This window comes from Dipodomys merriami, unplaced genomic scaffold, assembly GCF_024711535.1.
Source record: "Dipodomys merriami isolate MVZ:Mamm:240054 unplaced genomic scaffold, mDipMer1.0.p SCAF_8, whole genome shotgun sequence".
Taxonomy (NCBI): Eukaryota; Metazoa; Chordata; class Mammalia; order Rodentia; family Heteromyidae; genus Dipodomys; species Dipodomys merriami.
In genome coordinates, this window is record NW_027206401.1 from 6,041,562 (window position 1) to 6,064,895 (window position 23,334).

General features: G+C 43.1%; 1 protein-coding gene and 1 long non-coding RNA gene across 5 annotated transcripts; one reads left to right on the plus strand and one right to left on the minus strand.

The window, feature by feature from the left end:
- Positions 1 to 282: 282 nt before the first annotated feature.
- On the plus strand, positions 283 to 9,626 carry Tagap (T cell activation RhoGTPase activating protein). Of its 3 annotated transcripts, none has more exons than XM_070011065.1 (10): positions 283 to 479; positions 1,011 to 1,092; positions 1,186 to 1,239; positions 1,726 to 1,792; positions 3,191 to 3,354; positions 4,012 to 4,173; positions 4,678 to 4,787; positions 6,117 to 6,312; positions 7,399 to 7,513; positions 8,180 to 9,626. In XM_070011065.1, exons 2-10 carry the CDS (start codon positions 1,066 to 1,068, stop codon positions 9,400 to 9,402), a joined length of 2,118 nt encoding a protein of 705 aa, XP_069867166.1. In that variant the 5' UTR covers positions 283 to 479; positions 1,011 to 1,065; the 3' UTR covers positions 9,403 to 9,626. The 3 variants fall into 3 exon arrangements, with proteins under 3 accessions (XP_069867166.1, XP_069867164.1, XP_069867165.1); XM_070011063.1 differs by having other exon boundaries at positions 1,015 to 1,092; XM_070011064.1 differs by lacking the exon at positions 1,011 to 1,092.
- Positions 9,627 to 15,312: 5,686 nt separating this feature from the next.
- On the minus strand, positions 15,313 to 23,202 carry LOC138819473 (uncharacterized). 2 transcript variants are annotated; one of them, XR_011369452.1, is made up of 4 exons: positions 22,771 to 23,202; positions 21,576 to 21,672; positions 19,170 to 19,261; positions 15,313 to 15,599 (listed from the first exon to the last, which is right to left on the minus strand). It is a non-coding gene; the product is annotated as an uncharacterized lncRNA (long non-coding RNA). The 2 variants fall into 2 exon arrangements; XR_011369451.1 differs by lacking the exon at positions 21,576 to 21,672.
- Positions 23,203 to 23,334: the final 132 nt, after the last annotated feature.

The window sequence follows — 23,334 nt, forward strand, 5'->3', positions numbered from 1 at the left end:
GAGAGGAGGGGGGTGACCAAAAATTACCACTCGAGAGAAAATAAGGTGATGTTTGTGCACAGAATAAGGCAATGTTTTACTCGCACTTCCCACCTCTGACATTAATCGGAGCCTTTGCCGTGTGCCACAAGTCATCTTTTCCAGGGCTAAGTCATTTACAGAGCCTTTACTTTGAAGTGGAAGAAGGGGGGTGGAGGGTGGAGAACCCTCGCTGCCTTAAAAGGAATGAGGAAGTGAGAGCCGTGTAGCCTCTGGCGAGCTCTGTCCCTGTGACAACCCAGGGTGATGTTTCTTCCTGTCCCAGTAACATTCTGAATTTCCACCTGCCCGCCCCTGCGGCTTATAACACACAGCACGAGACCCGAAGTCCAGTCTCCTGCTCTCTGTGGCTGGGTAAGCAGGAGCAGAGGGTCATGCTGTATCCTGTTTTCCACAATCCAGAGGAGGTAAAAGGACACTGTCTAAGAGAACTTCTGAGGGTAAGTGCTACCGGGAGATTCACTGTCTAGCAAGGCAGGGGAAAACCGGGACCAGGCGCAACAGAAAACAGGGACCATGGACCAGTGTTGGAAAGACTGCCAACACTGAATACTTCGTTGCACTCTCCGCCCCAGGAATTCTGTCAGTGTTATCTTTGGTGTGTTGATCATTGTAAGCACCATCTGGGAATAAGTTCTGTTTGTTTGGTTGTTTTCTTTTCTTGTTTGGGTTAGGTGAGAAATGCAATTCAGAGTACTTCATCCAAATGTCTGTGTCCAAAAAAAAAGTTAACTTGTTATTGTAATTGCTATTCCGATCATCCCTAGATAGGGATGTAATAATGACTCACAAGAGTTCGACTTGGTGAAGAATCTGGCTTGAAGAATTTAGAAATAGAATTAAATGTGTTTCGATGCTGTTCTTAAGAGAAGGATTTTTAAATGAAAACTTTCTGAATAGTTTTGAGCCCTGTTCTTGGAAAATCAGCAGTGACTCTCCTGCCTGACACCTACCTGTATGATTTGTTGTAGACAGAATCAAAGCCCTAACGGTGTGGAATTTGTCCCCTGCCCACATCAGCAGCCAATGAAGCTGATAGGCAGCTTCGATGCTGTACGTACACCTCCTACATTGATTGGTTCATGTTTTCCACAGACAGGAGCCAAAAGATATTTACTCAGTGTTTTCTGTTCTTCTCTCTTTTAGGCAAAAACACTAAATGCCAATAACATGGAGACGTTAATTGAATGTCAGTCAGAGGTAAGAAAGTAATTTTAGATGCTTCATTTGCACTGTGAAAAGATAGAAAACTTTGTTCCAATGGAATATTATTTGGCTGGCTAATTGGAGTAGAAAATGAATATCCTCAGTGTAGCAAATTAAACACATCAATTGAGATCTTCTCAGATGACTGTTAAGATTGTCAATTCTAAAAGCTAAAGAAAAAAAATCAATGCACTCTGTTCATTGGCTTTTAAGATGAAGATACTGTGTTTGTACTTTTTAATTACCTTTAAGTAGCTGTATAAGGGATTTCAGTTCAGCATGTCAGATCTGAGGACACTGTGTCTTGATCAATGTCACCCTTTCTATGTTCTCCCCCATCTCTCTGTTTTCCTAGTCCTAGTGTCTCATTTCTCATTGAATATTATGACTTCATTCTCCTCCCTGCTCCATTCGTATTTGGTAGGGAATGGTGGACTGGTTTCTTGTATGACTATTTTAACTGAAATAATTCTATTTTAGGGCGATATCAAAGATCACCCCTTGTTGATGTCATGCGAGAGTGAAGACAGTGTTTGCCAGCTAAGTGGTGAGTTCTGAAAACAAACTGTTCTTTCCTGTGAGCGCTACCAAACCACAGTACCTTGCCAATACAAGGAATTTTGTTTTTAAGTGTTCTGATCAAGACCATAAAATATTAACCCTTTGCTGGCAGGCCTGCTCTGACTCCAGAGAGCAGCCAGGGCTGTCAGAGCAAAGACCCTCTCTGCAGCCACTCCCACCCCATGCAGCTCCGCAGCCTGACAGATAGATCTCCTGGCCATTTATGTTTGAGAATGAAAGCATGCACACATTTGAAAATATTACACAGTGCCCTTTCCATTTTCTTCTTTTCCAGCAGAGGCTGCATCTAAGCACCCATAAAGCTGTCGAGGCTGGCCTCAAATCCCAAAGAACCAACCTTGGTTCTCAATGTCTTCATAATGCATCTCATAGCATACCTCAGCCTCGGTCTTCTTAAGTATCATTTAGCAAATGCAGCTTTTATAATTAGGAAAGTGAGAGGTAGAGAGGGAGGGAGGGGAAAAAAAGAAGACTTTTGAGAGAATGTACCCATTGTGCATGTCTAGGTTCAAGCCTTCCTACAACCAGTTCTTGGCACAGGTTGGTGCAAAAGCAGCAAGCTGGGAAGGCCAAGGTGACTGCAGGCACCCTGGGCTGTGTAGCTCCCTCTAGTGGCTGATTAGTGGCTGTGGAAGGTGAATGCTGAGCCCTGCAAAGGGATCTTGAGCAAGTCACTTCCTCTTTTAAGGTTTTCAAGGAAAGAAATTAAAAGTCTCCATTGTTCAGAAACTTTCCCTGGAGTTATGAGAACCAAGATGTGAACCTGGTTTTTTTTTTTATGACTTACACTGTTAAGTTTTGCTAATTTTCTTTAGCAAGTCACTGGGGAAGGTAAAAACAGGAAAGGTGCGGCCTTTGAGGAACCCTGGTGTCAAGATGTTTAGGGGCCGGTTGCCTGGTAACTAGGTGGTTGTTTTAGCCTGGGGTTTTATAGATCAAGAGTCATGCCCTTTGCTTTCAAAGTTTAAAAAAATCATTCCCCCCTTTATGGCATATGGTAAATGCCATTATGTGGCCAACAATTCCATGTTCTTTTTCTTTTTCTTTTTCTTTTTTTTGGTTGGTCATGGGGCTTGAACTCTGGGCCTGAGTGCTGTCCCTCAGCTCTTCAGCTCAAGGCTAGCGCTCTACAACTTGAGCTACAGTGCCACTTTCGGTTTTCTGGTGGTTTATTGGATATAAGAATTTCACAGACTTTCCTGCCCAGGCTGGCTTTGAACTGTGATCCTCAGATCTCAGCCTCCTGAGTAGCTAGGATGACAGGCGTGAGCCACCGGTGCTGGCTTGTTCTTACCTTGATCTTTGTTTAAAAGCATCCTATCATAATCCAGTTTTTCTCTATCTCTTGTTTTCTTGGCTATAGAAGTTAAGAAGAGAAAGAAAGTGCTATCCTGGCCCTTTCTCATAAGAAGGCTCTCCCCTTCGTCAGATTTCTCCGGATCTTTGGAGCCAGAGTTGAAAGTGTCACTGTTTGATCAGCCCTTGTCAATGATCTGTGGTGAGGACACACTCCCAAGGCCCATTCAGGTGGGTGTGTGCTACTCATCACCCCTCGGGTTTTCTAGGATGCGTAAACTCCTTGAGGAATCAGAATTTGATTCTCACATTGAACTTGTTGGAACTGATCTTTAAGAGTTTCCCACTCCTGGAAGCAATGCTCAGATTCTCCGCTCCCTTACATCCTAAGAATCCATTGGATTCGCTCATGAGCTCAGAGTGATGGCCCCTGGCTTCTTCATCTGACCTCACAGCTTCAACGAGGCTGAACATGTGTAGCTTCTGCAAAGTCCACAGGCAGGGCTAGGGTGGATTATATATGATCAGGAATCTGAAGTTCCTCTGGAAATAGTTGAAAGGAGGGAGGCCCAAAGCAATTTTAGAACGTGCAAAGTTAGAGCGTTCACAGTTTATCTCCTAGAAAAATGATGGGGGGGCGGGAGGAGAGACAGTAGATCCTGTCTGGCAGCCAACACTGGCCTCCACAGTCTTGTTTAAATAGCCTTATAGGATAAAGAAAACTAGCTTTTATGGAGAGGGGATTGTATGACAGTGAAGTCAGGACTGTTCTGGTGCATTATTTAATTCTCTTGCTCTGACCCACACCTAGATGTTTGAGTCAGAGGTGGCACAGCGTGTGTCCCCAAGCCCTGGGTAACCATTCTGTTCCTGGTTCTGTTCCCACAGGACATTCTCACAATTCTCTGTCTAAAAGGCCCTTCAACTGAAGGAATATTCAGGAAAGCTGCGAGTGAGAAAGCCCGCAAGGAGCTGAAAGAGGAGCTCAACGGCGGCAGTGCTGTGGACCTGGAAGTGCTCCCAGTGCACCTCCTGGCGGTGGTCTTCAAGGTGAGCTCGCTGCACTGCATCTGTATAGACACCTCCTTCCCAGGAAACAAGACAGAGGCTCTGCTCCTCGGTAGGCAGTCAGCAGACCGTAGTTTAGGTGCTTGTTTTTTTTTTTTAATTTTAGTTAAATCTTTTAATTATTTATAATGAACACATCAGGTCTAATGATCCCAGATTTCAACTGGAAGGGGTGCATTAAGTTCTCCAAACTCTTGATGAGAAAGACAACTTGTTCATGGCCAAATCCATAGACTTCTACATCTGGTACCCTAAATTCACATCTCTGGGGAAGGTGCCTCTTACTATGCTTAATGCTAGAAGTTGCTGAGATGCAGTGTGAGTTTGAGAGGTTGCCTGGAACGGAGTGGGGACAGGAATGGTCTATGGCAGGGCAAACATGAGTGGCCTGTGCAGCTGGAACCAAAGCAACAAAAGGTGGAACACATGCACAAGCACCACACATGACATGGGGCAAACAGGCCAACCCTCTCATTTGCCCTCTAGGACTTCCTCCGGGGTATCCCCGGGAAGCTGCTCTCTTGCGACCTGTTTGAGGACTGGATGGGAGCCCTGGAGCAGCAGGAGGAGGAGGACAGAATTGAGGCCCTAAAGCAGTAAGTTGACAGAGGCAGTCCAGGAGGCCAGGCCTCCGTGAAGCTGCGGAAGTGCTTTGTGACTCACATTTCAGGGAAATCCAGTGGAACTGCTCATTCACTCCCACAATACACACCAATAAGTGTCCTATACGCTTTAAGAAAGTAGTTTAAACAAACAAATGAGAGTACTTTTCAAAATGCAGAAAATGATCTTTAGTACTCATAAATCTCTAGAAGTGGGACAGTCTCTCCGTGTGTGACAGTTCAATGCAGAGCATCTGCAGAGCACGGCTACGTGGGTTGTCCTGACCCCACCTTGATGGGTATCTGCACATGGTAGCAGTTTCCTGTAAAAATGTCATCTGGTGCAATTTGGGGGGGGGATTGTTTGGTTCATAAAAGCACATAGCATGTTCAATATTCTTACAATTAACCAAAATGAGAACTTCATAACAACAAATATAATAGGTAACTGTAACTGCCTATGTTGATAGAAATGTAACCTCTTCATGACTAGAGAGTTCTAAATGCCTAATTTTCTTTGGAGAGTACTGGGGGTTGAACCTAAGACTTCTAACATGGTAGGCAAGCATTTTACCACTTCAGCCACAAACACCCCCAGTGAACCCTTAAAAGCCTAATTTTATAATGTCAGCACCTCCACACATCCCAAAAAAATTTATCTATATGTTATAATCCTCCCTCATTGTTAAATATTTTCTATAATGTATCAAAGTAAAGACATCAGACTGTCCCAAAACCAACAGAAGCCCAAATTATTACAACACATTTCTAGCTAGGCATAAAATATTTTATAATAATAAGTCATCTGAGGAATAAAAAGGATCTATTTATTGGAGCCTCACTTCACTGGTTTTTTTTTTTAAGTGAGACCTTTTTAAAAGATCTAATTTATTGTTGTTAGTCATAATAATGCCTTGACTGGCTTGTTCTCTATAAAGATATTCTCAGTTCAGGGAAAAGCAAGAAATTCTATCTTGAGATGTTAAACACAAAGAATTACTACATGGCTAATGGATTAGTAGACCAAATGGCTTGGGAAATGTCAAGGTAAATGACTGTGCTGGGTGCAGATGTCACACTCTGTGATCTGATACGTAATGGGGGCTGTGGTACTGGGCGCACCTGAAAGACCTGGTGCTCAGCCAGCCTTGCTCGGCGTCACCCGCAGCTGGAAGCAGTCTGAATGAAGACTTAACTGCGTCACTTAGGAAAAACAGTGCCTTCCTCATGTTAAAGAAGTCTGATCTTTGAAGAAACTCTTAACAGGAAAGCTAGATGGTCTCTGAGCCCCCTGGAAAACTGATATCCCTAACTTTATTCTAGGGTTGCAGATCGGCTCCCCTGGCCCAACCTTCTTCTGCTCAAGCACCTGCTCTGTGTGCTGCATCTGATCAGCAAGAATGCCGAGGTCAACAGGATGGACTCCAGCAACCTGGCCATCTGCATTGGCCCCAACATGCTCACACTAGAGAATGACCAACACTTGTCTTTCCAGGCCCAGAAAGCCCTGAACAATAAGGTTTGTTCTGCCTCTACCTAAAAAGCTTTCCCTGTATGATCTCCCTCTGTTCGCAAAAGCCAACCAACAAAATGCTTCTGATTCTCCAAGTGACTCAGGGGTCACAGTGGACATCAGCAATGCAGAATGCGTCCACAGGGCTCCACTGTCTCAGGCACACACGTTTATGAGACCAAATGTCTGTGTCCTCTGACACCTTAGCCTTTGGAAGACAAGTGCAATGGTCAATGCCCCACTATCCCCTTAGAAAAATTCCATTTCAGCCTTCTGAGCTTCACACCCTGTCAATCATTGTTTGGGGAAGGACCTGCTTAAATAAAAAAAAGTTCAAGCTAGGCACTGGTGGCTCACGCCTGTAATCCTAGCTACTCAGGAGACTGAGATATGAGGAATGCAGTTCAAAGCCAGACTGGGCAGGAAAATCCATGAGATTCTTATCTCCAATAAACCACTAGAAAACCGGAAGTGGCGCTGTGGCTCAATGGGTAGAATGCTCACCTTGAGCTGAAGAGTTCAAGGACAGCACCCAGACTCGGAGTTCAAGCCCCACGATCACAATAAATAAATAAATAAATAAGTAAAGTTCAGTTACTTTAAAGGGTTCTTTTTAATTGTTCAGTTAAAAATGTATGTTTCCAAAAGGCCAAATCATATCTAACTTTAATATGTATTATTGTTGGGGCTGGGAAGGTGGCTCAGTGGTGGAGTGCTTGCCTTGCATGCCTGAGGCCCTGAATTCGATTCCTCAGCACCATATAAGCAAAAAGAAAAAAGCTGGAAGTGGCACTGTGGCTCAAGTGGTAGAGCGCTAGCCTTGAGCTGAAGAGCTGAGGGACAGCACCCAGGCCCAGAGTTCAAGTCCCACGACCGGACCCCCCCCAAAAAAAGTATTACTGTTACTAAGTCTCATTAAACTATTTTCAGACACATAAAAATCTCTAATTCTCATTTTGACATTTCCCCCCATTAGTTGGCCACCATGTCTTCATGCTTTGCCCCCTCTGTAAAACAACAAAAATAATCCTTAAGCTGACAACCTGTTTCCCCCCCCCCCCCACCCCCACCCCTGCCCTCTCACACACACAGGTTAAGACACTGGTGGAATTCCTCATTGACAACTGCTTTGAAATATTTGGGGAGAACATTCCGGCTCATTCTCGCATCACTTCTGACGACTCCCTGGACCACACCGACAGTTCAGGTACAGAACACGCTGTCTTATCATTGTGGCTCATGCCAATCACTCGTGCCTGCTAGTGATGTCAAATATCCCTGGTATTTGAAGCACAGGTTGCCTTCACAAACCACAGGTTAGACTAGAATCTGAAAGAAGTCATTAAGCAGTCATTAAACACGCAGGAAGTCATTGCTCTTGGATTTCCCCTCAACAGCCTCTCTTACTACAAAGGAGCTTTCAGCATCTATCTGCAACTTTGCCCTTTCTATTCTAAATCACAAATAACTACCACATAGTCATCAGCTAGGAAGTTGGGTAAGAAACCTTTATCTTTACATAATGGAATATGAACCCAATAAAAATGGAAATTGTTTTAATAAAAGAGTATCCAAGTGATCAGTTTTAAAATTTAAATATTCAATCAATGCTGGGTCATGTGTTCTTTCCCTCCTCCCACCTCCTCCTTCTTCATCTCTTCTCTTTCTCTCCTTCTTCCCTTCCCCACTTCATCACTCATTCATTTCCTTTTCTTCTCCTAACCTCACAATACAATATGAAAGAAGTAGAATTTTGATGTAGTAGATTTGTTTTTATGTCAAGTCCTGTAGCACTTTGAATAACTGATATGAGTAACTGGTATGAAGAGGTGGCCTGGACCCCAAACCTCAACTCTGCCTTTAATCTCCCCAGATGTGTCAATGCTGCAGAATGACTCTGCCTACGACAGCAATGACCCTGATGCGGAGACCAGCAGTGCCACCAGCCCTCCCAGCCGGCCAACCCCAGGGCTCACCACCAGCATTGCTGGCTTGGACAGCGGGGTCCCACAGGACACCTGTGACTTAAGCCCAGAGCCCATTGTTAGTACAGTAGCCAGGCTGAGAAGGGCCGTCAGCCAGACAGACAGGAGGTTCTCAGAACCCAGCATGCCACCCTCACAGGAGTGCCTGGAGAGCCGGATGACAAACCAGAAACTAACTAAAAGCAAAGATGACTTTACCATGCCCGGGGCCGGCTCTCATTTCGAAAGCGAGAAAGCAGAAGATCCATTTCCAGCGGAAAGCAAACCCAAGAGACCAGCAAACCTGAAGCTCAACAACTTGAGCCCGGGTTTGGCAGGCCCACAGGGACTGGCACCCAAAGCCTTCTCCAGCAGCTCCCTGGATGGGTCTTCTGACAGTTCACCTGTACCTTCTCCTTCCTGCCCCAAAAGAAATTTCTTCACCAGACATCAGTCTTTCACTATGAAGACTGAAAAAGGCAAGCCCAACAGAGAAATTAAAAAGCACTCCTTGTCATTCTCCTTGGCCTCCCACAAAAAAGTCCTGCTCAAAACCCCCAGCTTTGAGTCTGGGAAACCCAAAGACATAACCAGAGACCAAGTCAAGAGAGGCTGGCGGAAAGAAAGCCAGCTTGCTGGCCGAATCGTCCAGGAAAACCAGTCTGACATCCACAGCCAAGCAGCTGTCAGCCTCAGCTCACCTTCCTGGGCCCTCTCCGTGGACGATGTGTTCCAGCTAGCTGACAGGGGGAGTCCAGGAAGCCCGCCATCTTACCAAGAGGCCATTCAGCTCCAGGCATCTGGATTCATGGCCTATGGAAGCCAGACAGTTGGAAGTATGAGAGCGAGAATGCTCAGCCAGGACTCCAAGCTGCCACCTCTTCCCCATGGGCAAAGCGTCTTCAGTGAAGGGAAACATGGTGATCACACACCATCTCCCATGACTGAGCATTTGAAACAGAGCCAGACTGTCAGTGTCTCTGTAGAAACTCAAGCTGGACCTGAATTCTACCGACTGAGGACCAGATCAGAGTCTGTGCAGAAAGATAAGCAGGACTCCCTTGGGCGACGATGTAGCCAGCCGATCTTCGATGCTGACCAACTCCAATATGCCAGAGAATCCTACATTTAGGTCAGGAGGCCTTGTACCAGACTTATGGAATGTGTACATATAGGACCACATAAAGAACTGCGTGTAGCCTGTGTTCTCTAAAAAGTCATGAATAAGCTCCTGTAGATGGTCTAGTGGAATCCTCCTGTGCAAGGATAGCTCCGCAGGGTGCTAGTATGTGTGTACCTGATCTGTGCAATATCTAACGAATGTATATAATATATGAGAGAGCAGGTCTGCATGAATCCTTGCTCATGTGTATTTGTGTACATTCAGTAACTCGTTATTCTTTTTCCCTTAGGGAAAAGTGCTTCTAAAATCACCTTTGTCTTTTCATTAATGCTGCCTCAAATGCCATGCAAGTTTTCATATTTTCCACAAACTATATTGAGGGAACAATATCTAAATCTCTGATAACAGTTTACTCTAGGAAGCAAGCTTGTAATAACTAGTCATCACAGTAGAAGAAAGAAAAAGACCACAAGCCATAGAGTTTGGTATCTGGAGTTGTTCAAGGCAATTGGGAAATAATAATGATAATTATTTTTTAATACTTAAAAATCTCCTTTCAATCATTTAATGAGTGGAGAGGAGGAAATGTATTACATTTAAAGCACGGTGTTTCTTTGTAGTCCAGGAAGCAACAGTGTGGAGGTCAGAGGTTTTATGTGCACTGGGGGTTCTATGTAAAGCTTCAATGTAATTTCACTACAATAAATTGCCTTCCTTCCTTATGTGAAAGTAAAAACAAATCACTATTTATTGATATATTGCCTCCTCCCCCTCAGTTAATAGAAATCTACCACGAAAATTATTTGTATGTTGGCTCATTTAAAAAACATTTATGGAATATATAGATATAGATATAGATATATATAGATATATACATTGTTTCAAGCCAACTGGCAAGCCTGAGTATTTTGTGTCTAGGAAACATAGTCCCTGTCCCCCAGGAGTTTGAAAAAGAAAAAAAAAGGCACCTTAAGCCATTTTTCAACAAGCATTTGAGTGCCAAAAGTTTTTACTATGTAAATACAGGATAATAAAACATAGGTCACATTTCCCATTTCTAGAGAACTAAGCTTTTCACTGCTTTTTCATATCTCATTATTATGATGCTCCATTTGCCTAATTATTAGCACATTGATAAAATGTTTGAAATATACTAGAACTTTATTGCTAGCGATTCAGCTATTTACTAAAAATACTAGATTATAATTCCCTTAAACAATTTTTATAAAAGATTGTGTATGCTTTCGGTCTGTTGCTGAAATATTTGTGTTTGTGAAATGTTTGTGTTGACTAGCTACCAAATGAAGACATGATTCACTATCAGATGAGATTAATAATCTTGTTAACTGTGTTGTAAACTGGATTGCTCATGGTGCATGACCAGACTTACTGTTTTAATATTTTCTAGGAAGCACCAATAATTCAGAAATCTCAAGGGGCAGGCCCTCCTCTTCTGACTTAATTAATTAAAAGCAATATGTCCAAGACTTGTACACACTAACAGTAAGAGGTGCAATTATAGCATCTACCATGTGCCCACCACTTGGCTAAACATTTCAGTATCAAGGAAAAAAAGAAAACTCTCACCATCAGATTCTTAATGATTTATTTTGAGACAGTGTCTTTATGTGGCCCAGGCTAGCAGTAAATTCACAATCCCCTAGCCTCTGCCTCCTAAATGCTGGGACTTTGGGTGTGTACCATCAAGGGCAGCTCTTACAGATTGCTTAATGAGAAATAGAGAAGTTCCACCAGCCTAACACTAATTGTGCACATTAGGAAGGTTCAAATGTATTCCTACTTTACCACCGACATGACCTCCATGTGATATTACTCGGTTCATAAAAACTCTTCTCAAATTTCCTTATTTTTGAAAAGCAGGAGCAAAACTGGAAATCTACTAGTACAGTTGACTGCTAACATTTTTGGCTCCTAGCAGTCACACAAATGTCCTTATTGTTGCTGTGTTTGAATAGTTGAGAAGGTACAGTGAGTGTTCCAAATACTGCATGATCTGGAAACTCCCTCCTAGCCATGCGGGCCCCAGCCTTTCCCCCGCTAGTCCCAAGGGTTGTGAATGGAGAGGGTTGCTGTAAAAAATGCCATGAACTGCAAGGTCTGTCTCACAGTTCTGAGGTTAAAGTTTGAGATCCAGGTGTCGAGGGTTGGATGCAGTGAAGGAGCGTCCACTCCAGGCCCCCACTTTGGCACAGAGGACAGTCACCATGTGTGTTCACACAGGCCTCCTCCTCTGTGTATCTGTCTCCATGTTTCCCCTTCCTATCAGTATACCAGTCACTAGATCAGGGCCTAGACCTCTTTTTTTTTTTTTTTTTTTTTTTTTGTCGGTCGTGGGGCTTGAACTCTGGGCCTGGACACTGTCCCTCAGCTCTTCAGCTCAAGGCGAGCGCTCTACCACTTGAGCTACAGCGCCACTTCCAGTTTTCTGGTGGTTTATTGGAGATAGGAGTCTCACAGTCTCTCCTGCCCGGGCTGGCTTTGAACCGCGATCCTCAGATCTCAGCCTCCTGAGTAGCTAGGATTACAGGCGTGAGCCACCGGCGCCCGGCTCGGGCCTAGACCTCTTTAAGACACCATTTTCAAAGACAATCACATTCTAAGGTACTAGAGTTAGGATGTGAATGTATGAATTTTTTAGGTAGGGAAAATAATTTATCCCATAACACCAAATGCTATAAAACAGCACTGAATGATACCTTTTATACTACCATGTTTTCCTATTTCATCATGAGAGATGCAGCTTCCAGTGAGATTTGGATGATAGTATCATAACGTGTGTGTGTGTGTGTGTGTGTGTGTGCGTGCGTGCGTGCATGTGTGTGTGTGTGTGTGTGTGTGTGTGTGCATGTGTGAGTCACCCTCAGACTTGGCCACCTTCGCCCATCCTTTGGCCAAAGCTAAAAACCAGAAAGCTTGCTCTCCAGCTTGTCCAGATTTTATCCTGTTGTTTGTGGAAGGTTGGTCTATAGGCAGCGGATCAGCTATGCACAGGATGTTCGTCTCATAGTTAAGAACCCTCAGCCATGGGTTGGTTTTCTGGCCCCCTGATAGGTTTATTAAAGCGATAAAATAATCATATCTAGGAAAATCGGCATGTAAAATATACTATCAAGTGCAAGGATATATTTAGACATATGTAGAATGTTCTCAAAATGCAATATGGCCCAAAGGACAGTAAGAAAAATATACTGAAGTTCCAAGGAACCAGCACCATTTGAAATAAGGACCTCCACTGTCATGTGACAGGGAAGCCATCTGATCCACAGATGACGACAGTTATTGTTATCCATGGATTTGAGGCAAAAATTATAGGGTTTTCACGGCACTGGAAATGCAAAAGGTATAGTATGACGTTTGAATAGCACATATAGGGTTCCTAAGAATAAAACTGGTATGTGTATGTGTGCTGGTACTGGGACATGATCTCTGGGCCTTGTGTTATTGCTTGGCTTTTTTTTTTACTTAAAGCAGGGTACTCTACCACTTGGGCCATATCTCCACTTGTGGCTTTTTACTGGTTAATTGGAGATAAGAGCTTCACAGACCTTTTTACCCAGGCTGGCTTTGAACCACAATCCTCAGATCTCAGCCTCCTGAATATCTAAGATTTCAGACATGAACCACCAGTTATAAAAAAAATAACTTTATATGACAATATTCTGGCATATAAATCCTTTGAAAATAACCATATTCATAGATGTTAGAGCATATTGAAATGGATACAATTTAAATGCAATACAATCTTAATTTGGGGGATTTTTAATTATCAAGAATGTTTAATAACTCCTTGAAAGATATGGATTGTCTGCCTATTCAACAAACAGCATAAGTCAAGTCTATGAAACTGGCCCCAAAGAAGATTTTCCCCTTTCAAGTTATTGGCCCGCTGTTGCTAAATCTAGCTATTCTTGGCTAAGAATTTCCACAGATGTTCATTTGCATCCATTTTAAACAAGTTCTTCAAGTTTCAAGTCAGATTTGTGAACAGGTGTCTCTATCTATCCCCATAGAAAAGATAGTAGTTTTCTAAAATTTCTCATTACTAGAGATTGAAGAGTTAGAAAGCCGGCAGAATTTAAACTAGAGTCCAGTGGTCCAAGCTTGTGGTTCCCAGTGCTCAGGCTTGGAAAACGTGTTCATTTGTAACACCCACATCTCCACTGTCTTTCCTGTGGGGTTTGTAGTTCAGGACAAAGATTGGAGGCCTCGCCTTCTGAACTTCCAACTTCACCATGCTTCCCAAATTCTCAAGTTCGATCCTTGGGCCTGACTTTTCAGGCTTTCCACTTGAGGATACCGTTTTGTTCCTTAAAGTCCCTGCCACCACCACTGCCAGTCCTCCCTCTGCACCTCTGCAAAGGCTCACACTGAGCAGGGGGGGCAAAGGAGAGGGGCTGGCGAAGCAGCTGTCTCCACACTACAGCTGCACACACGAGCAAAGCCACTGTACACCTGTGCCTTTGCTCAGTCTAGTTCTCTGCCTGGAATGTCAGCACCTCCATAGTTCCCTCCCCCTTCTCCGCCACATGATACCTCATCTCAAAATCCCCTGAAGCTCTCTCTGGCCCCCTCCCCTCTCTTCCTCTTTCAAACCCCACAGGTAATGTCCTCAGTGCTTTCCTGCTTCTCTCCCATCGGCAGGCTAGAACTCCCTTGTGCATATCCTCCTTCCTTGAATTCCCAGTACAAAAACATTCCTGGCACATATAAATGTTCACTATGTACTTGTTGAGTTACTGAAAGCACAAGCAAATAAACAAACATATGCTCTTTAATTCAATTAAGAAAAGCATGACAGTGGTTCTCTACACATAATTCTACTTACATCACAGCTTCATATAAAACTGTCTGAACTAAGCCAGGCGTCAGTAGCTGACGCCTGTGATCCTAGCTACTCGGAGGCAGAGCTCTGGAGGATCACAGTTCAAGGCCAACATAGGCAGAGAAATTCTCTAGATTCTATCTGAAAATAACCCGCATGAGAGTGGGTCTGGAGGCATGGCTGAAGTGGTACAGTAACAGCCCACCAAATGTGAGTCACTGCACTGAAAACGCCTGAACTAACATTTGTCTCCAACAGATTCATTTGTCTGCTTTCTACGACTTCCTTCAAACTTCACTGAAGGCTTCAGGATTTAACCTTTTTCCTGGGATCCTTCTTTTTTGCCATATTCTATATTCTACACTCCTTTGAAGCAGGTTTTAGGCCTTATCTGTTGTACTAAGCATTTCCTTCCTGACTTGTGTGTGTCAGGCACCAGGACCAGATGAAGAGACATCTTTTTTTTTTTTTTTTTTGGTCAGACTTTTAGTTCACTGCTCATTCAGCTAGTCCTCACAACAACTTCCCGAGGTGAACACTCCTCTCTGCTTTGGTAGATGAGATTAAGTAAATTCCCAAGCTAAGGAAAGAATGTGGGCAAAGGACCACCGTACTCTGGAGAAGCAGAGGGCATGGCCAACTTCGAGGCTGGTTTCTGGTGTATGCTCTTTCTGTTAATACAGCTGTTCATTTCCCAGGCTGCCTGAAATATTTTTTTGAACCACAAAATAGGTCCATCAAAACGAATAAAGCTTCAGCTTGATTAGAAATAAAGGCAAACCCATAGCCTTCAGATAAAATCTTTTATATCCAAGGTACTTTTTTTAGCCAAGTCCTCTGTGTTTTCAAACTGTGAAACACCAAAGCATGAGAAAGCAAAAGGTGGAGGTGGGGGGTTCTACCAAAGAATGAAATCATAGAGGCACAGGCTTCATCATAACCTGCCAAACTCACTTCAAAGAAAATACATTTGGGTCTCGGGTGCTTTGACAAAAACAACTCTCATTTTCAAGAATAGAAAGGGCTATGGGTTTTTTCTATCTTCTTACAAGAAATTTCCACCCATTGGATTTAAATTTTACTTTTTATTCAAAAACACAGTATGTTTTTGTGTTGAAAACTTCCTAGGAAAATGAGAGCCATTTGCTCATATTCTGAATCATGGTTTTGCTCTGACTGGTTGAATAACTTACATCGTCCAAGGCTTACTAGATAGAGTCACCGAAATCTTCTAGATCAAAAGGAAACCATTAGTAGATACTGGCTCTGATTCTGAGTTCTTCTGTAGGAAGTAGAAAAACAGCCTGCAGTTCTGAGTATTGGCATCAGATTCAAATCACCACTGAGCAGAAAGAGGGTTGATCTGAGAACAAGATTCCTTGGGTCAGATCAAGGTTTTAAGTCTCTAATGTTTCTTAATTCTATAATTCTATGTCTCTCTATGAGGAAAAAAAGCAAAGAATGCTGACAAATACAAACTTAATCATGTACACAAGCATTTATCTATAATAAGAAACAAACATATGAACTATTAAACTATGTAAAACTGAAAAATATAGCAAATAAAACCCACCCCACTCCCAAATCACATCTTTTTTTTTGGGGGGGGGAGATCCGGTCATGGGGCTTGAACTCTGGGCCTGGGCACTGTCCCTCAGCTCTTCAGCTCAAGGCTAGTGCTCTACCACTTGAGCCACAGCGCCACTTCCAGCTTTTTTCTTTTTGCTTATATGGTGCTAAGGAATCGAACCCAGGGCCTCATGCATGCAAGGCAAGAGCTCTAACACTGAGCCACCTTCCCAGCCCCAAATCACATTTTTTTTATTAAATGTCTGACATATCTCTTTATGTTCTTTTTTTGTACATTTTCACTGTATATCTTTTTAAGCCTCTTCTCCCTGAAAGTATTTTAAAATATTTTCTGTAGGAAGAATGTCAGTTTTCTTTTAGTTTAGTTTAAAACATTGGGCTTTCTTTCAAACACTGAAAGTTTAAAATGACTTGTTTCTGATTCCTCAGGTCCTTATCAGAAATGTAAAGTTTGGATTGTTATCAAATTTGGAGAAACTCTATCAAATGTTTTTTTTTTTTTGTTTTTTTTTCATACAAGGGCTGTGAAATACCACTTCACAGGGCTGAAAAAAATACAATCAGACTACCTTCTGGCTCCATCAGTTTCCAACCCTGTTCTTCCCACAGCATTTCAAGGTAGGGGAAGGGGGAACACAGCAGCCAACAGTATCTGGAAGCCCCTCCCATCCCAGACAAGGTGACTACTAGTAACTTCCATATTCAAATGAGTGATTACACACTACACAAATAAACCTCAGTGCTATAGTCTGAAGGTCTATAGAATCCCAAAGTTCATATGTTGAAATCCTAAGCCCCATCAGGCACTGTGACTCATGCCTATAATGCCACCTACAAGGGAGGTAGATATCCCAAGGATCATGGTTTGAGGCTAGTCCAAGCAAAATGTTAGCAAGATCCCGTCTCAACAAGTATGCTGTAAGAGCCTATTTAAAAAATAACTGGGGCGGGGGGGGGGGGGGCTGGGAAGGTGGCTCAAAAAAATAAAATAAAATAACTAGGGGGTGGGAAGGTGGCTCAGTGGTAGAGTGCTTGCCTTGCATGCATAAGGCCCTGGGTTCGATTTCTCAGCACCACATAAGCAGAAAAAGCCAGAAGTGGTGCTGTGGCTCAAGTGGTAGAGCGCTAGCCTTGAGCTGAAGAGCTGAGGGACAGCGCCCAGGCCCTACAAAAAATAAATTAATTAAATAAACAAACAGTAACTAAAGTTAAAAAAAAAAAAAAAAGGAGCCAGGAACATGGCTTAAGTAAGTAAAACACCTATATAGAAAGTACAAGGCTCTGAGGTCAAACTCCAGGACTGCCAAAAAATTCTAATTGATGACGGTATTAGGTCATGAGGCAAGCACTCATGGATGGGATTAGTGTCTTATGAGAAAGGCCCCAGAAGGACCCTCACCTCTTCTGCCAGAGGACGACACAGTGAGGAGGCACCTTGTATAAGTCAGAAAAGCCATCTTCCCCAGACACTGAATCTGGTTTTGGAAGACCAGCCTCCAGAAATGTGAGGAATAAATTTCTGTTGTTTACAAGCCACACAATGTTGTAATGTCTTATGATAGCAATCCAAAAGGTATAAGATACTCACTGAAGCCATTAAATACATCCATATGTCAACTTCCCCTTAGCCTCATCTCCAGGCCCCCAGTGACTCTCACTCCAACACAAGGAAAGAAACAGCAGTCTTCATAGGTTGTAATTTAAATGCCTTCTGCCAACTTTACAAAACCACATGGCCATGCAATTCATTTTGGATACTTCCCAAGCCTCAGCCAGGTGCCATGTGAGCGAGCCGCCTCTGCACTCCCCCAGCTCTTTCTGCCCTCAGTTTTCCACTAATAACCAGTGAAAAGAATTTGTATCTTATAGAACGTAAATCTTCCAGCACCACTCTTTCTAGAGAGAATGTGTGACCATCACAAATGGCAAAATCCATGCTAGAAAACATAGACACCCAGCACCAGGCTCTGGGTTAGTGCTTTGGTGTGTCCACAGAGTCCTCATTTATGTCCCAGAGCAACACTGAGAAATGCCCCCAGTCACACATCAGCTCAGCGTTTCTGAGCAGCACAGCAGGGCCCACACATTCCACTTTCAGCTTGATCTGCCTTCCTTCTCTCATCCCAATAAAAGAAGCTCACACTCATTAAGAAAAACATTTAGATATACAGACATAGAAGAAATAAAGCAAATTACCTCCCATCACATTACCCTGCCACAACCATGGCAAGATTCTGATAGATTTCCACATCTTATAGGACAAAGGTTGAAAACAGCAAATTAAATAAAACCTATTTCTCTCATTACTAAAGGAACATGTAGCCCCTTGTCAAAAATATGAAAATATTGAAAGGAATAAAGAAACCAAAAGCTATTTGTATTCCTTTGCAAGAGCTTCTGTAACAGAGGACCATAGATGGTGGCTTCTGCCTGGAGGCAGAAGTCCAAGGCCGAGGAAACTGGCAGCGTCTGTTGGTTCCTTCTGAGGACGTGAGGGGAGAGTCTGTTCCATGCTTCTCATAGCTTCTGGTGATTTGCTGACAGTCTTTGGCATCACGCAGCCATAAAAGCATGACCCAGAGCTCTGCCTTCATCTTTACATGGTGTGGCCTAACATTCAAGCCTGTGTCCATATTTTCTCCTCTTGTAAAGACAGCAGTCATATTGAATCAGAGGCCTCTCCTACTCCAATTTGGCCTCCTTCTAACTTAACTAACTACATCTGCAAAGCCTCTATTTACAAGTAGGTCCCGTTCTAAGGTGTTGAGGATTAAGACTCCAATATATTAACTTGGAGGGGGCAGACACAATTCAACATATTACATCATCCCAACTGCTATAAGCTGAAGAAAACCAACATCCACAATTTGTTATCAAGTAGCTTTGAAAATGTGGCCACAAGTTCCTTTGACACTCCTCTCCCTGAAGGGGAGAGCTGACCGAGCTGGAGACTGTTCTGCTTAGTTGTCCTAATACTCAAGCACCATTCAAGGAATGAAAGAATTCCAATTGTTTCTAGTTCCTAATTTGAGTCTTACTAACCTGAGGTCCCAGACATGAAAGACACTGCGAGCACAACAAAACAGTTACTGGTTAATTTTAAGTATCAACTTGACTGGGGCATTGGGTGCCCAGATATTTGTATACATGCTATTCTGGATGTGATGATGGATGAAGTTAACATTTAAATCAGTGTCTGAAGCACATTACCCTCTCCAATGTGGTTGGAACTCATTCAGTCTAGTAAGGCTGAATAGAACAAAAGTTAGGTAAAAGGGATTTTTTTTTCTCTGCCTGCATGAATTGGGACATCAGTATCCCCTGCCCTTGGACTAGAACTTACCCCATCACTGGTTCTGGCTCAGAATGGAACTTCACACTTAGCTTTCCTGCATCTCCAAGCCTTCAGATGGAGATCATGGAATCTCCCAGCCCCTAGAAAAGAGATGTGCCAATTCTTTATAATAATCACCTCTCTCTCTCTCTCTCTCTCTCTCTCTCTCTCTCTCTCTCTCTCTCTCTCTCTCTCTCTCTCACACACACACACACACACACACACAGTATTGGTTTTGCTCTTCTAGGGAACTCTCAACAGTTCATTTTGGCTACTAATTCTGGGGTAGAGACTAGTTAAACAGCCATAATAACTATAAGGGTTATGATTCTTGGACTTCTATGACCTTAAAAAATGAATCTCTTACTGAATTGAGTCATGAATTTCTTAGATCAAAAGGAAATTATAGATTATCTGATTCTGAAATTATTCTCGAAGAAACAGATATGTTCCATTTCTAACCATAACATTCTATGTACACAGTGAATATACTGAGTCCAAGCATGGATACTAACAACATTCACAAGTCCCGGGTGGAAGACAACAGAAAGTGAGGTTCACTGGCTCAATGGCTGCCAACAGATGTTCCAGCAACCATGGCAATGGCAGAGTGTCAAGAGTGCAGAAAGTGTGTGAGACTTTTCACGTGAAATGAGTCATGCCTGATCTCTACCACCTTGGCCACAATTCCAACTTCAACTCATGACATTTTAAACCAGGACTCTCCAAACTTGACTTTCAAAATAATTCCAGGGATGAAGGCAGATAATTTCAGCACGTGTCCCTGAATATATTTAAAAACCATAGTTATGTCGTATATGTTCCTTATTGAAAGCAGTCATACATACAAAAAAGTGCAGTCAACAATGTTACCAGTATTTTCAGATATCTGAAGGCATAGAGTGAGTAGCCCCAAACTATCAGGTAAGAGCACCATCACTAAAATATTTCCCTTGTGGCAGACAGGAGACTTCACCACTACAGAGTCTGAATACCAATGTAATCTCAGTGCTAAGAGGAGAGATCCCATGCAGTCAGTGTAAGCAAATTCAAAGAAACTTCCATTTGCTTCATGCTAAGGGAATCCAGCTAGGGAGAATTAATTTTCAGATGAGACCTCACAGATAATTAAGTGAGTTATGATAAATAAATGCATAAATAGAAAAATGTTGGTAGCTCTATTTAAGTTTTACCACAAGCAATTAGCATTTGAGAGTTTAAAAGAAATAGAGCATAAGCCTCATAATACTGTAATATGTACATACATTTATATATAATACTGCAATATATATACATATACATATATATGTATATATATGTATATATTCCTAAAGGGCTATGTAGAACTCAAAAGGTTTTATGTATTCCAGAGCTCCTGAGTTTTTTTTAAGAAGTTGAAGGTTAGTATTAACTGATGATGGCTTTTGTGAATTCACAAATCATAAGACAAGATAATTCTATAAGATGCAATTCAACCTTAGTCTACTTGGTTCTCACCTTAACCTGTAGGATAATGGAGCATGACCCGTGGTCTCCTGCAGTCTACATAATATTTTAATGTTCCCCATGTAGTAGGGGAAGCAAGTTGTAGCCAATCAGAATAAAGGCATCATGTAGACAAAGAGGAATGAAGGACCAAGGTCATCATTCAGATTCCTGACTCCGGTGATGCTTGTGTCTCAAGCACAATACTGCTGCTCCTGGACACACCTGAATGACCCCTAAAATTACTAGACATCCCCCTCTGCCAGCAAGGTCAAAGTGGACTCGCAGCATAAGCAACTGTGAGTTCTCACTAATACAATTTTTGTTTAATAATCTAAATTGCTATGGAGATGGGCATAAATGATATCTATCAAGTTCTTAAAATCTCATAATTACATAGCACTTCACAATTTTATGAACACTGTTATACCCATTTTCCCTCTGAGGCACAGAAATAGTTGAGATGGATAAGGTAGTATTGATTGTATTTGGGTTTAACCTAACAAAAAAATAACTTAAATGTTATATGTGGTCACACAAGTGAGAACCTAGATCTGATCTCAAGTCCTCAAGTTATAAATCCAGAACCTTGATCTTTGGATTATGCATATTTCTCAAGTGGACTCCACCGAGCTTTTGAAAGGAAACCTCTAGGCAATATAACTTCTAATTGGCCCTCGTGTGTGTGTGTGTGTGTGTGTGTGTGTGTGTGTGTGTGTGTGTGAATAACATTTCCTTAATACAACATAGGCATATGTTGCAATTATTTAACTTACTAAAGCCAGTAAATAGTGACACCTTGTGGTAAAGCACTTAATTCATATGCCACCCATTTTCAGTTGAGAGATTTGCCCAAAGATATTATGTTCTTCATTAAGATACTAGCAAAACTCCTGGAAAGAATAGTCTGTGCTTACAGTGTATGCTTACAGTGTATCTTGATGCTGTCCTTAGTTATTTTATATGGGAGTCAGGTTGCACTATCTCAAAGCAACTGGTGTGGCTGTAAAGTTCACAGAAAATTTCCCTGTTGACAAATACCATGGTTACTTCTCAATCTCCATCTTCCCTCTCAGAATATTTGACCATGTTAACCACACTGTTCCTAAAGCCTTTGGCTCAGTAAGATCACACTGTTTCTCCTCTACCTATAAATTCATTAAAGCCCTCTAATGGCTCAGGAGTACCAAATTTCTCTTTTTTAAAAAACTGTATTTCTTTTTTTTTTTTTTGGTACTGGGGATCAAATCAAGGACATTACACTTGCTAGGCAAGCACTTTGCCACTGAGCTACACCCCTGCCCCCAGATTTCTCTTTACCCCAACCTTTCCATGGAACTCTATGTTGACATAGCTAGCCTGCCAATCTGATGTGTGCATTTGGATGTCCAATGGCAACTCAAAATTAATGTTCAAAACAGAACTGTGATTTCCTGCTTCTTCCAACAGCTGGCTGCAACTCAGTGACATATTCTTTTTACCCAAGTGGCCATCCTGTATCCTTCTATTCCTCAACTAACCCATGAATAAACTGAAATTTCTCTCCAAAATAACCCAAATTTCCCCCTTCTTTCCATTTCCTCTGTTCACGCTAACTCAAGCTGCAATACCTTCTTAACTAGTGTTCTACTCTCCATCTCTTAGAATCCATTCTTTAATTTAGGTCATCTCACTTTCCTTTAAAATCCCTAAATGGTTCCCCTAATCTCCACACCATCTCCATCCCAAAAGTCCTGCTGATTTTGACTCCTGAAAATACTCTCAAAGCTCATGTCAAACCCTCTCCCCTGAACTTGTGTCGATTTGCCCCGGCCCTCCTCCTCCTCCTCAACAGGACAGGCTTGCTGGTTCCTCAACAGTAGCAAGCCTTCTTCCTGGCTACCAACACAGCTCCTTCCTCCCAGCCACCACCTCTGCCTGGACTTCTTTCTCCCCAGACTCCATGTGACTGACTCCTTACAAAACACACAGGTCTCAGTTAAACATTTCCTTCTTGGGCCTTTTCTGCCACTTAATCTAAAGCAGCTGCTGAAGACTCCCAACTCAAAGACCATACTTTGACTTCATCCTAACTTTTACTAGTTCCTGAAGTTTTCTTGTTTTTCATTTCTGGCTTGTCTATTACCTGCTGCCGACACTAAGACATATAACCTTTGACTGCCTCTAGTTCTCACACACGTGCTGATTCGTGAGCTGCTGCATGTTCTCTTCTCCATAAACATCTGGAAGCCAGAGCCATTCGGTCACCTTTCCCGTAACTAACAGGAAAAGCTGCTCCCTCTTCTTTTCCCTAGGTAAGCGGCGCAGCTCTGCCGTTCACCCAGCACACAAATGGCGTGGTAGGAAGGTAGGGCTTCCGCCCGCCCCCCCTCCCCCAAGGGAGGTGCACGTGTTAACAGGCAGTTATGGGTGCCACGTGGTGAGGGACAGACGGGAGCATGGCTGGGGACTAGGAAGGCCCGGGTGGAGGGATCCGAACTGGAGCAGCGGAAGCCAGGCTTCCTTCCCAACACGCTGCCCAGCGAGGCCCCACGTTCGCGCGTGCGTCCGAGGGGCAGCCCGGGCGCGCGCGCGGCTCCGCTGACGTGCTGCCCGAGCGGCGGGCGGCGGGGCCGGGAGGTGGCGGGGCCCTGCCCGGGCCGGCGGACGGGCCCGGGTCCGCGGAGGAAGCCCTGCCCGGCCGGGCCGG

Coding starts and splice junctions, on each gene's coding strand:
- Tagap (XM_070011063.1), top strand. CDS start 414: ATGCTGTATCCTGTTTTCCACAATCCAGAGGAGGTAAAAGGACACTGT. Junction 1,093..1,185: donor TGATAGGCAGCTTCGATGCT/GTACGTACACCT, acceptor TCTCTCTTTTAG/GCAAAAACACTAAATGCCAA. Junction 7,514..8,179: donor GGACCACACCGACAGTTCAG/GTACAGAACACG, acceptor TAATCTCCCCAG/ATGTGTCAATGCTGCAGAAT.